General features: G+C 43.0%; 1 protein-coding gene across 1 annotated transcript in view; it reads right to left on the bottom strand.

The window, feature by feature from the left end:
* CRYBG1 (crystallin beta-gamma domain containing 1) overlaps positions 1-12,929 on the bottom strand; it is a 164,309-nt gene extending 151,380 nt beyond the window's left edge. Inside the window, exon 1 of the mRNA XM_060237652.1 lies at positions 12,477-12,929. Coding sequence (XP_060093635.1) covers positions 12,477-12,814 — 338 coding nt within the window. The 5' untranslated portion in view covers positions 12,815-12,929. The remainder of the gene's footprint in view (positions 1-12,476) is intronic.
* Between the last annotated feature and the right edge of the window lie 727 nt (positions 12,930-13,656).

The raw sequence follows: 13,656 nt of genomic DNA, 5'->3' as shown, positions 1-13,656 counted from the left end.
AACATAGTAGCATTTTAAAAAAACTATTCCAGTAATTCCAACTTCAGGGTTATTTTTATTCAGGAACAATATGGATTCCTAAACAAAACAAAGCTTTATGGTACTTTATAGACTAACGAATTTACTTCAGAATAAACGTTCATGGTTTCTAGAGTCCATTCCATCAGACAGAAAAGCAAAGTTTCTGCCTCAACCAAATGGAGATGGCAGATTTTGTCCTCTACAACACTATCAGCCATACCATCAGGGTTTATTCACCTGTTCCTCTGCACAGGACAAACAAATCAGTCTTTATGAAAAGAATAAATGGACACAAATCTGACATAAAAATTGCCACATTCAGAAGCCAGTTGGAGAACATTTCATTCTACTGCTGACCTAAAAGTCATGATTTTTCAACAAAGGCAAGTCACAGTGAGGCTCTGTTGATCACAGACTATGTACCATTCCTGCCTGCCTGCTGGCTGGGTTAGAACAGATGCTGCCCACTCACAGCAGTTTGCTGCAGTCAACCCCACATTGGGCTGGGCTGGGCATGTTTTGAAGAAAGGTTACAAAAGTTGGAAGGCTGAATTATCACCACAATTTGCATAGGTTCTATGACTAGAGAAAAGCAGATTAAAAATGTTGTAAATAAGAACTAAAATTGAGTCTGAAATAACAAAAGTTATCAATTGGTTTAATTATAGTAGTTCACTGCTTAAACAAAGGTGACACTTTCACTTCATAGATTCAGGTAGGTAGTCATGTTGGACTGAAGAAAAATGTTCTTATTAAAGTTCAAATTTTAAACAACATTTAATTCTGGGTATCTGATTAAGTGTACATGCACTCGAAAGCTTATACCTTGAATAAAATCTTGTTGGTCTTAAAGCTACCACTGGACTCAAACTTTTTTCTACTTTCACTTCATGTATCTGATGAAGTGTACTGCAGAATCTTATTCTATGGTAAACTGGTTAGTCTTTAAGGTGCCATAAAATTTCCCTTTGATATTGCTATAGTAGACTAACATAACAGCCTCATGGGAATGTATATGTATTCCTGTATTTTTCCCCCCAGTGGAGTAAACTGCTGTTCTATGTGGTACTGAATTGTACAGCAAAAATGACATGGAAGCTGGAATTAAATCAGCAGAATGTCCTGATTAGGGTTGCTAAGTCCAATTCAAGAAATATCTGAGGACTTTGGGGGTGGAGCCAGGAGACATTGGGGGCAGAGCCAGGAACAAGGGTGTGACAAGCATAATTGAACTCCAAGGGAGTTCTGGCCATCACATTTAAAGGGACAGCACACCTTTTTAAATGTCTTCCTTCCATAGGAAATAATGAAGGATAGGGGCACCTTATTTGGGGTGCATAGAATTGGACCCCCTGGTCCAATCGTTTTGAAACTTGGCGGGGTACTTTGGGGAGAGGCACTAGATACTATACTGAAAATTTGGTGCTTCTACATCAAAGAACAGCTCCCCCAGAGCCGCCGAAACCTCCAGATCAATTCCCCATTATACCCTATGAGAATCGATCTCCACATAGGGAATAATGAAGTGCTCGGCAGACGTTTCCCTCCCCCCCCCTTACTGAAGCGAGGGATTGGCCTCTCTACTCACGAGTTGCTGCCAATTTCTTCAAAGTAACACAGACACACCATCCCAAGAGGAAGCCTTTCAATCAGAGACTGGAGCCTCTGGAGCTGGAAAGGCGCATGGTGCTCTGGGAGCAAGGCTTCCCCCCTCCGGCCAGCTGACTGGGGGCGGGTAGGAGCCTGGGAAAGCGGAAGAACCCCTGCTGGGACCTGGGGATTGGCAAGCCTAGTCCTGATCAATAATTTCCTAGTTTGGTTACCAAAAATAAAAGCATGATCTGCTGGGTTCTTAAGGAAGCGTTGGCATTTTTAGGTAGCAGTCACGTTCCTACTGGAGGCAACAGTGGAACTCCCATTGCTTTTAATACAGCAGGGTTGCAGCCTAGTATTATTTCTGTACCTGTTTAAGCTTGTGCCAGCTTACTTTATCCATGCCCTGAACAATTACTGCAAAAAGACTAACATTTGACCATAACAGAAAAAGGTCACACATAGCAGTTTGGCATGAAGACAAAGACTAATTTTATGGGCTGTAACAATGGGATCTACTGAAACAAACACGTTAAATCCAAACATGAACAAACCTTAGTCTACCAGTGGAAGAAATCAAATTACTTCACAATTTATACTTCACATACTTATATTGATAGTTCTTTTACTTATTTTCACAATATACTTCTGTAATACATTCATCAATAAAGTATGGGAACGGTGCTTGAAGGCATTTGTAATAGGTAGCATTTTGGGGGGCAGACTAACAGAAGCTTGTTACGGGGTTATTTTTCCTCTCTTCTTCATTAGCAAGCATCATGAAAACTTTGCAACTTAGCATATAATACACCAAACAAAACAGCGGCCTGAATTCAGCACACATTTTGAAAACCTAAAGACACTTAAGTTTTTCAGAAGAGAAGTACACCTTTGCCCCCCCCTGCTGCTTCTAAGGGTTCATTTATCTCTATAAGGGGGAGGGGGCTCAGTGGACTGCAGCCAGAGGAGGGAATCAGCAAAAACCATTGTCCGTGCTGCCAAAAGTAGCCTCAGGTCCCTCCATTTTCAGAACTGTGGGGCCAGTAAAATCCAACAGTAGTCATATTGACTGAAACAGGGATGCCAACTCTGGGATGGGAAATTTCTGAAAATCTGAAGTAGATCTTGGGAAAAGCAGAATTTGGGAAGGGATGTGCTGCCACAGAATCTTTTTCCCAAAGCTGCCATTTTCTTCAGAGGAATTGAAAAGAAAAGGAAAGGTCCCCTGTGCAAGCACCAGTCGTTTCCGACTCTGGGGTGACGTTGCTCTCACGTTTTCATGGCAGACTTTTTTACAGAGTGGTTTGCCATTGCCTTCCCCAGTCATCTACACTTTCCCCCCAGCAAGCTGGGCAGTCATTTTACCAACTTCGGAAGGATGGAAGGCTGAGTCAACCTCGAGCCGGCTACCTGAAAACCCAGCTTCCGCCAGGGATCGAACTCAGGTCGTGAGCAGAGCTTAGGACTGCAGTACTGCAGCTTTAACACTCTGTGCCACGGGGAATTGAAGGTAAATCTGCGAGAACTCCAGGCTCTACCTGGAGGGTGACAACTCTAATTTCAAATAATGGCACGCACACACGTGCAGGTTTGTTTAATACAGTAATTTGTCCCAGATTACCCAATGAGCTTTAAGGCAGAGAGAAAATTTGAACCTAGGTCTCCCTCTGACATTTCACCCACTACCCTTTACTGGCTACTAAAAACACCTAACAACAGAGTGATTTAAAATATGACTATCACTGAGCATGTTCATTGCCCTCAGGGGAGCCATGGAATGTTGTGAGAACTTGAACAGCAATTATATTGCTCAGGAGCCGTACTTTGTGAAGGTCGGGGTAGTAGTCATTGCGGACGACAATCTGCAGCCAGCGGATCCGGATCTCTGTGTTCATGCTGTCCAGCTGAGCGGAGTAGCATTCGGAGAGCTTCAATATCACCTCATGAGGCAGTGGCCTCAGGGGAGCCATGGAATGTTGTGAGAATTTGAACAGCAATTATATTGCTCAGGATCAGACAAAATAAGCAGCTTCCTCCTCTCTTAGCCCCAGTGCTCAGCTATCAGGCCAACTGCATTACAGCACTAGATTACTGAGAGTTACAGCTGCAGAAACTTAATCATGTAGTTCTAGCATTTAGCAATGTTATGCTACTTGTTGTAGGTAAATAATTCCTAATTCTTTATTCTTTGCCGATCCCCAACTAGTCATTTCTTCTGCTACCAGACTTGCTGGTCCTGCGCTTATCAGCAGAGCAGTAAAATATGGCCACCTACAGACAATGTATGGATTTCTGTATAGTGAGAAGACTCCTCTTGGTATGCAGAAAAGTACTTGTCCAGCAAGAGAGGCAGAAGGCAGTGCTTCTCCCCTCCTTGATGTGCAGGTATGTTGCTGTGGTCCTCCCTCTTCCTGCCACGCCCCCTCCTTAGCTTTGCCCTACTTCTGTCACTTACTGGGTGAGTAGAAAGGGCAGATACTCCTAAGTTTGTTGGACAGTGTTTGAGCAGCATCTTGACAACAGCAGGCTAGCAGAACTGTAACGTCACTTGCCTGACTCTGCCCACTGGACATGATGTTCCACCTGACCTAGAGTTGCCAGGTCTAGGTTGGGAAATACCTTGAGATTTTGAAGGATACTGAGCCTGGTCAGGGTTGAGGTTGTGGCTGTTGTTACATGGATACAGGAAGAAAAATGTAACTTATTGGGCAGTGGGTACTCATGGTATCAGTAATTGGTGTTACAGAAGAGCTACAAAAAGTGTTTTTAGCAAATGTTCTGATGTTCACCCATCCATGCAGCCCATGAATGCCCAAATGTGATTGGCTGGTAAGTGACTTGTTGCCAAGAGAATCTCAGGTATATATCTCAGGAAGGCAAATTTCTTCTCTTTGTGGAATGAAGGTTGGTGAGCATTTTGTGTGGATATCTGTGAAACTAGTCTTGTTGGTATGCAGTCAGCTGAGAGAAAGATGAGTGAGGCAATGGAGGTGGCTTGGAGGGAGCAGGAAATGCTTGACCTCCTTACAGTTTGTGGGGGGGTGGGAGTGGGGAGAGAATCCAGCAAGCACTGTGTTCATCTCACATAAATTTTGATTGTATCCTCATGCATCCATGAAGCAATAGACACAATATCAATGTATTTCAATGGTGTCAAGGCATCTCAATGGGCCCTGTAGCACTAAAGTGCTATCTTGGTCTAGAGCTACAGCACTTAGAGTAGAACACTAAAAAAAAAAAAGTTTGAAGAAGAGTGTGTGGGGAAGAAAACATGGCACTATTTGAAATGAACACATTGCTTCAGAGGCAGCTCATTAATGGAATGAAATTTGCTGAATGAAACCTCTATCCCTGCATTGCTTACTCGGAACTGGGCCAACAACGGATCGCAGCTAGTTTAGAATGGTGGTGTGAAAGGGCCCTATATTACTTGTATCTATTTGACTAATAGAACACATCCAGTTTTGTATTCTTTGTTAGCTAGAAGACAGAGAGTTAGTATCTGGGCTAGCTAGCAAAACTGAAAAATAAAGGAATTAGAAAGAGAAGTGTCTGTATTCTGCAACTATAACATTCCAAATAAAAGAATATTAATGTTTTCTTTTTAACTTTGTTGCGTGTGGTGGGTACCAGTTGTCATTTTAGGGTTTACTCTGCAGAATCAGTTTGGTGAATGCCAGTGATATAAAATGACTAGACAACTTCATGGAGGATTGGTCTATCAACAACTACTAGGGTGATGGCAAGGTAAAACTTTGTTGTTCAGAGAAGTATACCTCTGAACCCTACCTGCTGTGGGAGGCAGTAGCAGGTAAATATTGTTGCTTTGGTCCCTGCTCTGACCTTTCTAGAAACATTTGGTTGGCTAGTGTGAGAAACAGCACACGAGACAAGATGGTCTTCTGCCTGATACAGGAGGGCTTATGTTCTCATAGACAGAAGTTGTCATGGGTGTACTTTTAATACTCCCATCACAGCTGTTCAAAAGTCTGGTATGGTGCAAAGTGACTTTGCACAGGCGCACACACACACTGCCAACGATCACAAATTGCAATGCCAGTGTTGGTGGGTTCTACCATGTATTCTGAACATTCAACATGTTCTCCTATTATGAGATCATGTGACTCCCATTTTTCACAATGGCTGATAACACAGCAAAGAACCCCCTAGTACTCAACAATATGGAAAACAGGGCTTCCAGGTTGCTTGTCAATTTCAAAAAAAGTTTTGTCAATTTTAACATGGTTTCCCCCCCCCCCTCTTTGCTTGCATTCCTTTCTGTTCGCTTTCAGTCAATGAGGTAACACTAAAATACATGCACAAACTGGAACCACAAGGGTTTAAATGGGAAGCACTTGCTAGACACAACTGCAGAGCTATAACAGTGCAATTGTGTATTTTTTTTAAAAAAAACACTTTGGACGCCCCCCCTCCCCACATGTTACAAGTGTTGTTCCACCCCAATTTAGAAAAGTGTGTTTTTAAAATTGTAGCTGCAGAATAAATACACCAGAGGAAAAAGAATGGGGCATAAAGTGGGCACAGAATCTTAAATCAAGATTAAAGGCTTACTGCTTTGAAAATCTACAGTAAAATGTGTGTGTGTGTGTTGGGCCAAAGAAAAGAAACCCAACACAACAAATATTTTCATTCATAACACATGACTTTGCATGTTGTTACTTCTAAACCTGATTTGCATTCTGCCAGGAAGAAGCTTGGTTTTATTTTTAAACCTCAGTTCTTTGAGGCTGCACTAAAAAACCCCTGAGTCACAGGAATATTTGCTTTTTTTTTAAAAAAAAGGGAGGTGCAAAAGCACAATATTCTCAACCTGACTGATCTCCACAATATATCTTAAATGAAGGTGAAAGTCCTTACTTCTGGGTTAGTGGCAATGCTGATATTTTTATTGCAAATGGACAACTGCACAAATCTACATGATAAAATACTGTAGTCGAAACAATCATCATGCTGGTGTTGTAAGGGGACACCCATGAGTAACAGCAGCATAAAATTTATGGCATGCTCATTCCACTATTTATGATAATGATATGTAACTAAACAAGTATTAAATTTTACTGATCTACTTCTAGCCATTTAAAAATGTTAACAAATGTAAAGCCATATGGAAAGATGATGCTGTCTGATACTTGTAAGCATTTCAAAGAGATGCAACTCCATTTACATTTGCTTGGCTCCACGCACTTTAACAGGCCTAACAGTGCAATCCTAAACAGAGTTACACCCTTTTAAATCTATTGAATCATTGGCTTAGAAGGGTGCAACTTTGCTAAGGACTCGTGGGCATTCAATGAAATTGCAGAGCAGTCAGGTTAAAATGGATAAAAGGAAGTACTTCTTCACCCAAAGGGTGATTAACATGTGGAATTCACTTCCACAGGAGGTGATGGCGGCTACAAGCATAGCCAGCTTCAAGAGGGGATTGGGTAAAAATATGCGCAGAGGTCCATCAGTGGCTATTAGCCACAGTGTGTGTGTGTGTGTGTGTGTATAGGTTTATATTTTTGATAGGTTGGGGAAACTTTCTCCCCATGACTGAGGCCATGACGTGACGCTTGCTAGCATAGGATAGTTGTGTGGCCACTGTGTGACACAGAGTGTTGGACTGGATGGGACATTGGCCTGATCCAGCATGGTTTCTCTTATGTTCTTAAGGATGGCACTGTAAATTAAAAATACAAACTCAGAAACAATTTTTTTTAAAAAAAACTGTACTATTCATCTGGATTTGTCACAAATAGCATAGACCTATTCTAGGAATAGAAAGGAAAAGCAGAACTATCTGAAGACTAAGCTACTGTTCTATACAAGGTACTTACTTTGAAATCCTACTGAAATTAATTATATTTATTAAAGTGTAAACATGTAAGAATTGTCATATTTAGCTATAGAGACACTGAAATAGTGATTGATACAGTTAATTATCTAAAAGAGCAGAAGAAAGACAACTCCTGACAAGTGGTTTAACTACATTTTATGAACTTCTGTTTCCACTGTAGTCTTTTTCCACCTGAGGCTTAAAGTGACTATGGGTTATGACCTTTAATACAATAACTGGCAGGCACATGAAATGTGTCGATAAAAATGTCAGCTGTTATTTTTATGAAGAGCACATCGTGCAATGATTATTCACTACTAAAGGCATAAGATTTAAGTAAAACAAAGTTCCTTCAGTTATTTTCACAAAGTCACATTATATTTTCAACTATGTTTTGCATGGAAAATTTTGTTTGCTGTACAAGCACAGATACTGTGGCAGATGAAATTAATGACCAGGTAAATTGATCAAGGGAAATTGATTAAGGCCCCTAAAGCCAGAAATACAGAAACAATCAAAAGACTGTGTGTGATGTGAACTCTGTCTATCTGCTTGCAAAAGAGAAGCAAAGCTTTAGCCTACGGTAAAGACAAAGTAGCTTTGTGGTTAGCTATGTTTAGCTGCTTGCCAGAAGCTTGCTAAAACAGAACCTGTAAGTATCTAGCAACCCGGGAGAAATTCCTGGAGATGGTTTAACATGCGAGGCCATGACGTGACGCTTGCTAGCACAGGATAGTTGTGTGGTCAGTTAGTTGTGTGGTCAGGCCGAAAGCCTCCGATGCCATGGGAAATGGTTAGCTTCAGTTCCACAAGAACAATGTGGTTAAAGGTGATGTGACTGTAAATAGGTAAAGACCAGGGCTGATTCTGCATTTGGCATTTGCCTCCCTTTTGCTCAGTGGTTGTTCCATGTGGGTGTGATTTCCCAATTCCACACTAGAGGATTTCTCCCAGATTCAATTCCCAATCTGTTTCGTGTGTTCTGATTCCACATTACTGCTGCTCCCGGAGTTTCCCCCACAATCGTAGCAATTTCCCCCTGCCTCATACATTTCCCTTTTTTTTAAACATGCATGCATGTTCACGTTACAACGCAATTGTCTTTGTTTGCGTTACAACGTAATGCCAGAGGCATAATACTGGCAAAGCCACGTGTTTTCCTTTCGCCCTGCCATTGGCAGGTTATCTAAGCCATGGGAAATCTGAGTCGGTGATCCACCATTTTTATCCACACATGCTGAAAGTTAAGCACAGTTTTCCATTAAAAGCTATAACAAATTACATATAGATGCATGAAGGTGGTGGGGGGGAGATTTATGCCGAGGGGTTAAGGGAGAAAGTTTCCCCAACCCATCAAAAATATAAACTTATAAACATAATCAAATTCCCGTTCCTGTTTGAGGCCATGCCAGGGGGGGATCAATAAAGGGTGGCAATTGTGCATCTTTAAAGTAGTTCGTGTAACATCGCTATTTATTTAGTTGCGTTGTAACGATCTTGTTTGAAAAAAAATTATAATAGTCAGGAGTGATTTTAATCAGAGGGGGGAAAGAAAGTAATCACAATGCAATGACACATTATCAAAATCATGTGGAATACCATAAAGAATGGGGGTGGGTGGAAGCAGGGGATGTATTCAGTAAAAGAAAATTGCGTTACATCATTATATATTTTTTGTGTTGTAACGCAAAACGTGATTTGTTTAAAAAAATTACTTTATTTCAGGAAAATATTGGATAATTTTCAAAGGGAGTAAAATTAAGGAAGTATGACAAATAACTGGGCGGAATCATAGACGTGGAATTATGTGGGTGTGTTCTACTGATGCAAGAAGTTTGATAGCGCATTGGCATGAGTTCCGCACATAAATTTCGAGCCCTGAAACCGCATCAAAAATAAACTTCTCACAAAATGACGATCTCCTAGATGCAGGGTGACACTGCTTTAGTGGTGGGTCAAACTGACGCCCCAGGTCAAGAGATGTGGAAACCAACGTCTGCCCCAGGGAAAACAAAGCACTGAGGCCGGAGCAAAGGCTAATGAGGAATCACCCCATGTATGGCAATAAGATACCATATACCAGAGGTGCACCAATCAAGTGCGGGTCTCCACCCTATTCCTGTATGATGTATTATCCTGCATGATGTATGACCAATGTAAGCTATAAAACCTCATGTACTTTCATGTACCACTGTTCAGACTGACCTTTGGGCATTAGCCCCTCAGTTTGACCTCATGCATGCATGATCTGAAAAAAAATGCTGTTTTTCCTGATTCTGCCTCTGGCCTAATCTGTCACTGAACCAAAACCACTAATTGCTTCCTGCAGACAGATTTTCTGCTACAATACACCTATGTTAGATGTGGATTTTCGGACTTCTAAATATGACAAACATGTTTTAACTTTGAAAACAAACTTCATTTTAAGAAATTCACTTTAACAAAAACAGTTGTGGTTCCTATCTGAAATTGTTTCTTCTCAGCCTCAAATATTTCTGGGCACATTGGTTATGATATAGTTCCTGTTGTGAGTCACTGACTGATTCCACCAAAGATTTAAGGATTCAAAAATTGTGTATCTGTATTACTAATGTGGAAGCACTGGCAGAAATGAAACCCAAATGTAATAAGCCAGCATTCCATGTGACTTCTTACCTGTCCAATTTGTCTGTTAAATGACCCTGATATGGATAGCTGATGCAAGCCTGATCTTGTCAGATTTCCAAAGCTATGCAGGGTTGATTCTGGCAAGTACTTGGATGGGAGTCTTCATTGGAATACCAGAGCCAGAAGCAGGCTTTATTCAGCTACCTCCCTAAATATCCTCCAGGCCCCCTGGTAGGGATCATTCACCAGAGGTCACCATGACTTCCAGGTGCATGCACACACATTTAAAAAACAAAACAAAAAAAATCTTTTAAAACCTATTAAATGTGTATTTTGCCCTTCCTCCAGGAAAATCAGAGCAGCATTTTAACCTCATAACTATCTTGTAAGGTAAATGAAGCTGGAAAATAATGGTTTGATCAAACCCAGCCAGTGAGCTTTGTGCTGAGCAGGGTGTTGAGTTTCTTCTCTTGGAGCCCAATGCCATTACACCACTCTGGCTGGCAGCATCATGAGGCTGATTCTGCTCTCTAAAGTACAGGGTAAACGTACCTGGAGGGCTTGAACATTCAGTAGCAGCTGTTCAGCATGAGATACAAAGGCACAAAAGGAGGAAGTTCATCATATCAGAAAAACAAACACTGAGTAGGGAAGACAGCATGTGGAGCATAATTGTTGTGATAAGAATATTTACTGATTCATAGAATAACTGACTGCCACATCATCTTCCATTCTCAATACACCTAGCTTTAGTCCCTATATTTATTGGTAGCAATCATCTTCAAAGAACAATGCTCAAACCAATGCATTGTTTATTCAAAAATCTCCCACTCAGTTTCAGAAACACCCATAAAAAATGCATATTATGTATATCTTGGCATTTTCCACAGCACTAAGGTGGCAAACATACATAGGAGTTCCAGGTGGTCTGTAGACCCAGAACTGATCTGATAAACAAACTGCTTGTCCTCAGCAAGACAGCTGTTATTCTGATTTTTAATTTTCCTTTTATTGTGTTTTAAAAGTTTTAATTGTTTTGAATTCTATTTTTATGTCCCCTTGAATATTAACATAGCAAACTGATTATTAAACATCCAAGAATAAGCTATATTGATTTTAACAGGATTCACTTTCAAGTAAATGTGGTTAGGACTAGGTTATTAACACACTTGAAGCTTAATGCAGAAGAGACTGTACTGCCCAAGATACATAGCACCCTGGTTGCTATCATTTCACACAGCAGACAATGACACTGATTAGCAAATGATTCAAGCACAAACAGAAGCACTTTGAGTGATGCCTAATTAACCTATCTGGAATTTATTATCACAGGATGTAGTAAGGGCCACTACCTTACTTAAGCATTAGCCACATTCATAGTTAGTGCTGATAAGCCATGATACCTAAATGAAACCTCTATGTTCAGACAAAATATCCCTCAGAGCTAGTTACAATCAACACAAAATAGGTGCATCACTATCAGCACCCATACTGGGCCAGTTGAACATGGGTCTGATGTAGCCAAGTAATTCTTACATTAAGCTAGTGATATCATGTGCTGAACATACATATTAACTTGGATTATGGTTCACACCATTCTGCACTCTGCTCAAACTGGGCAGCCTCCCCACCCCAACACAAGAACCTCGCAGATATTCAAACCCGATTTTCATTTCATTCTTAACCTACCCAAAGCCAGCCAAAATAAAAGTCTTCTGCCTGTTCTAAGATGAAAGGATGGGAGGAGGAAGGAGGGGAACCACATAATTGCTAGCCTGACAAACGTAAGGTGAAAAGTTCTTCCTTAACTTCCCATGAGAAACTTTTCTTTACAGTTCAGCACTTTACACAGCCTTTCTGAAAATGCCACTGAAGAAGGACCACTGTTAAATGTGGGATGGGTCCTATGATATGTAACTGCGAAATAGCACTTTAAACGCAGCGGGGCATCGTAACAGCTTTGCACTTGGGTCACAAGTATGATGCCAGCGGGTAACCCTAGAGCAAATTAAGGAGCAGTGGGAGAGGCTGTAGTACACGATGAGACAGCCACTGCCAAGACAAAGTAATCCCAAAGCCAACTTTCCTGAATAAGCAGCGTCGGAGACAATAATAATAATAATAATAATAATAATAATAATAATAATAATAATAATAGGAGCGCTGCGCCTTTAAGCCGCGCGGAAGGGAGCTGTCCTGCGCTTTCTTCTCGGCGTTTTTTGGCAAGTCCCACCTCACGGGGGCCAACCGGCGCGCTCGGCTAGTGTGCGGGCGGGAAGGCCGGCGGCACCTGTCTGCCCGGGGGCGGGGGGGGCTTCTGTTCCGTCCAGGAAAGGCGGGAGAGCTCCCTTCGCTGCTGGAGAGCGGGCAGGCGGGCGGGAGGAGCCGGAGGCAGCCCCTGTGGCTGGGCGCTTACCTGTCTGTGGGGGTGGTGGGCTCGGAAGCGGTGGCCGTGACGCTGGACGCCAGGGAGAGCGAGGGAGACGCCGGGGCGCTGAGCTGGCTGCCGCTGCTGGCCTCGGCCGCCGTGGCCTGGCGCTCCTTGTGGTGCTTCTTCTTCAAGCGCCAGTTGCCAAACGCCGAGCGTTTCTTGCGTTCTCCGCCGCCGGCCGGGGGGCTGTTGTGGCGATGCTGCCGCTTGTCCTGAGGAGACGGCGAGGGGAGCGGCGTCTCCCGGCTCGTGTCCGGCTCCGAGTCCTCCGACTCGCTCTTGTGGAAGAGCCTGCCGAGCCTCCTCAAGCCCCCTTTCTCCATGCCGCGCGCACTGGCCCGCCTCACAGCACCTTAGCCCGGGAAGAGTTGGAGGAGGCAGCAGCCACCAAGCGCTTTCGGCGAGCACCTCCGGACTGGTTCGGAAGTTAGAAAGCGCTTCTCCTGTGCGAGGAGCGCCAAAGCGCCTCCTAAGGGCTGCCCGCGGAACTCCAGCCCTGACGCTCCAGTTGCCGCTCCTGCTCCAAGCCACGCCCTTTCCCACCTCCTCCTGCTCGCTGGCTCGGGACTCAGTCCCAAGGAACACATCAAAGTGTCTCTGGCGTTGTCCTGCGCGCGCGCGGTGTTCTTTTTAACTATTGCGCGCTCCACCTGCTGCTGCTGTTGCTGCTTCAAAGCCCGCTGATCGTTATCTCCCCCGGCGAAGGAACAGACGCAGGAATGGAGGCCCCCGTCTGTTACGCAGGAAGGGAGAGGCTGGCCTTATCCGAGCGAAGGGTGTAAATTATAAACCATCCTCTTGTTGTCTGATGAGTCCGAGATTGCCAGGAGACTTGAATCGCTTGTGCAAGAACTGCAACTACAATCGGAAGCGCACTTGGAAAACACCAGCTGTGACTTGGGAACCCCATCCCACAGCCTTTCTACTGTCTTGACAACTTAGTGGAACTTGAATACTGATTGACATTCTGCGAGGAACGGAGGGGCAGCTTGGCTAACTCAGAAACGATGTACACCCACCTCCAGCTGTGCCCTAATCTGTTGTGTCTTTTTTAGTACAGGGAAAGGGTTACAGTATGGTGACAAAGGGTAGAGGTGGGGAAGGCTGAGATGGAAAGAAATGAAAATCTACATATATATTTAATTCCCTCCTCCTTAAAAACAAA

Source organism: Heteronotia binoei, chromosome 1 (genome assembly GCF_032191835.1).
Source record: "Heteronotia binoei isolate CCM8104 ecotype False Entrance Well chromosome 1, APGP_CSIRO_Hbin_v1, whole genome shotgun sequence".
Lineage (NCBI taxonomy): Eukaryota > Metazoa > Chordata > Lepidosauria > Squamata > Gekkonidae > Heteronotia > Heteronotia binoei.
Note: the sequence above shows the minus strand (reverse complement) of the source record. Positions and strands in the feature narration are given on the sequence as shown.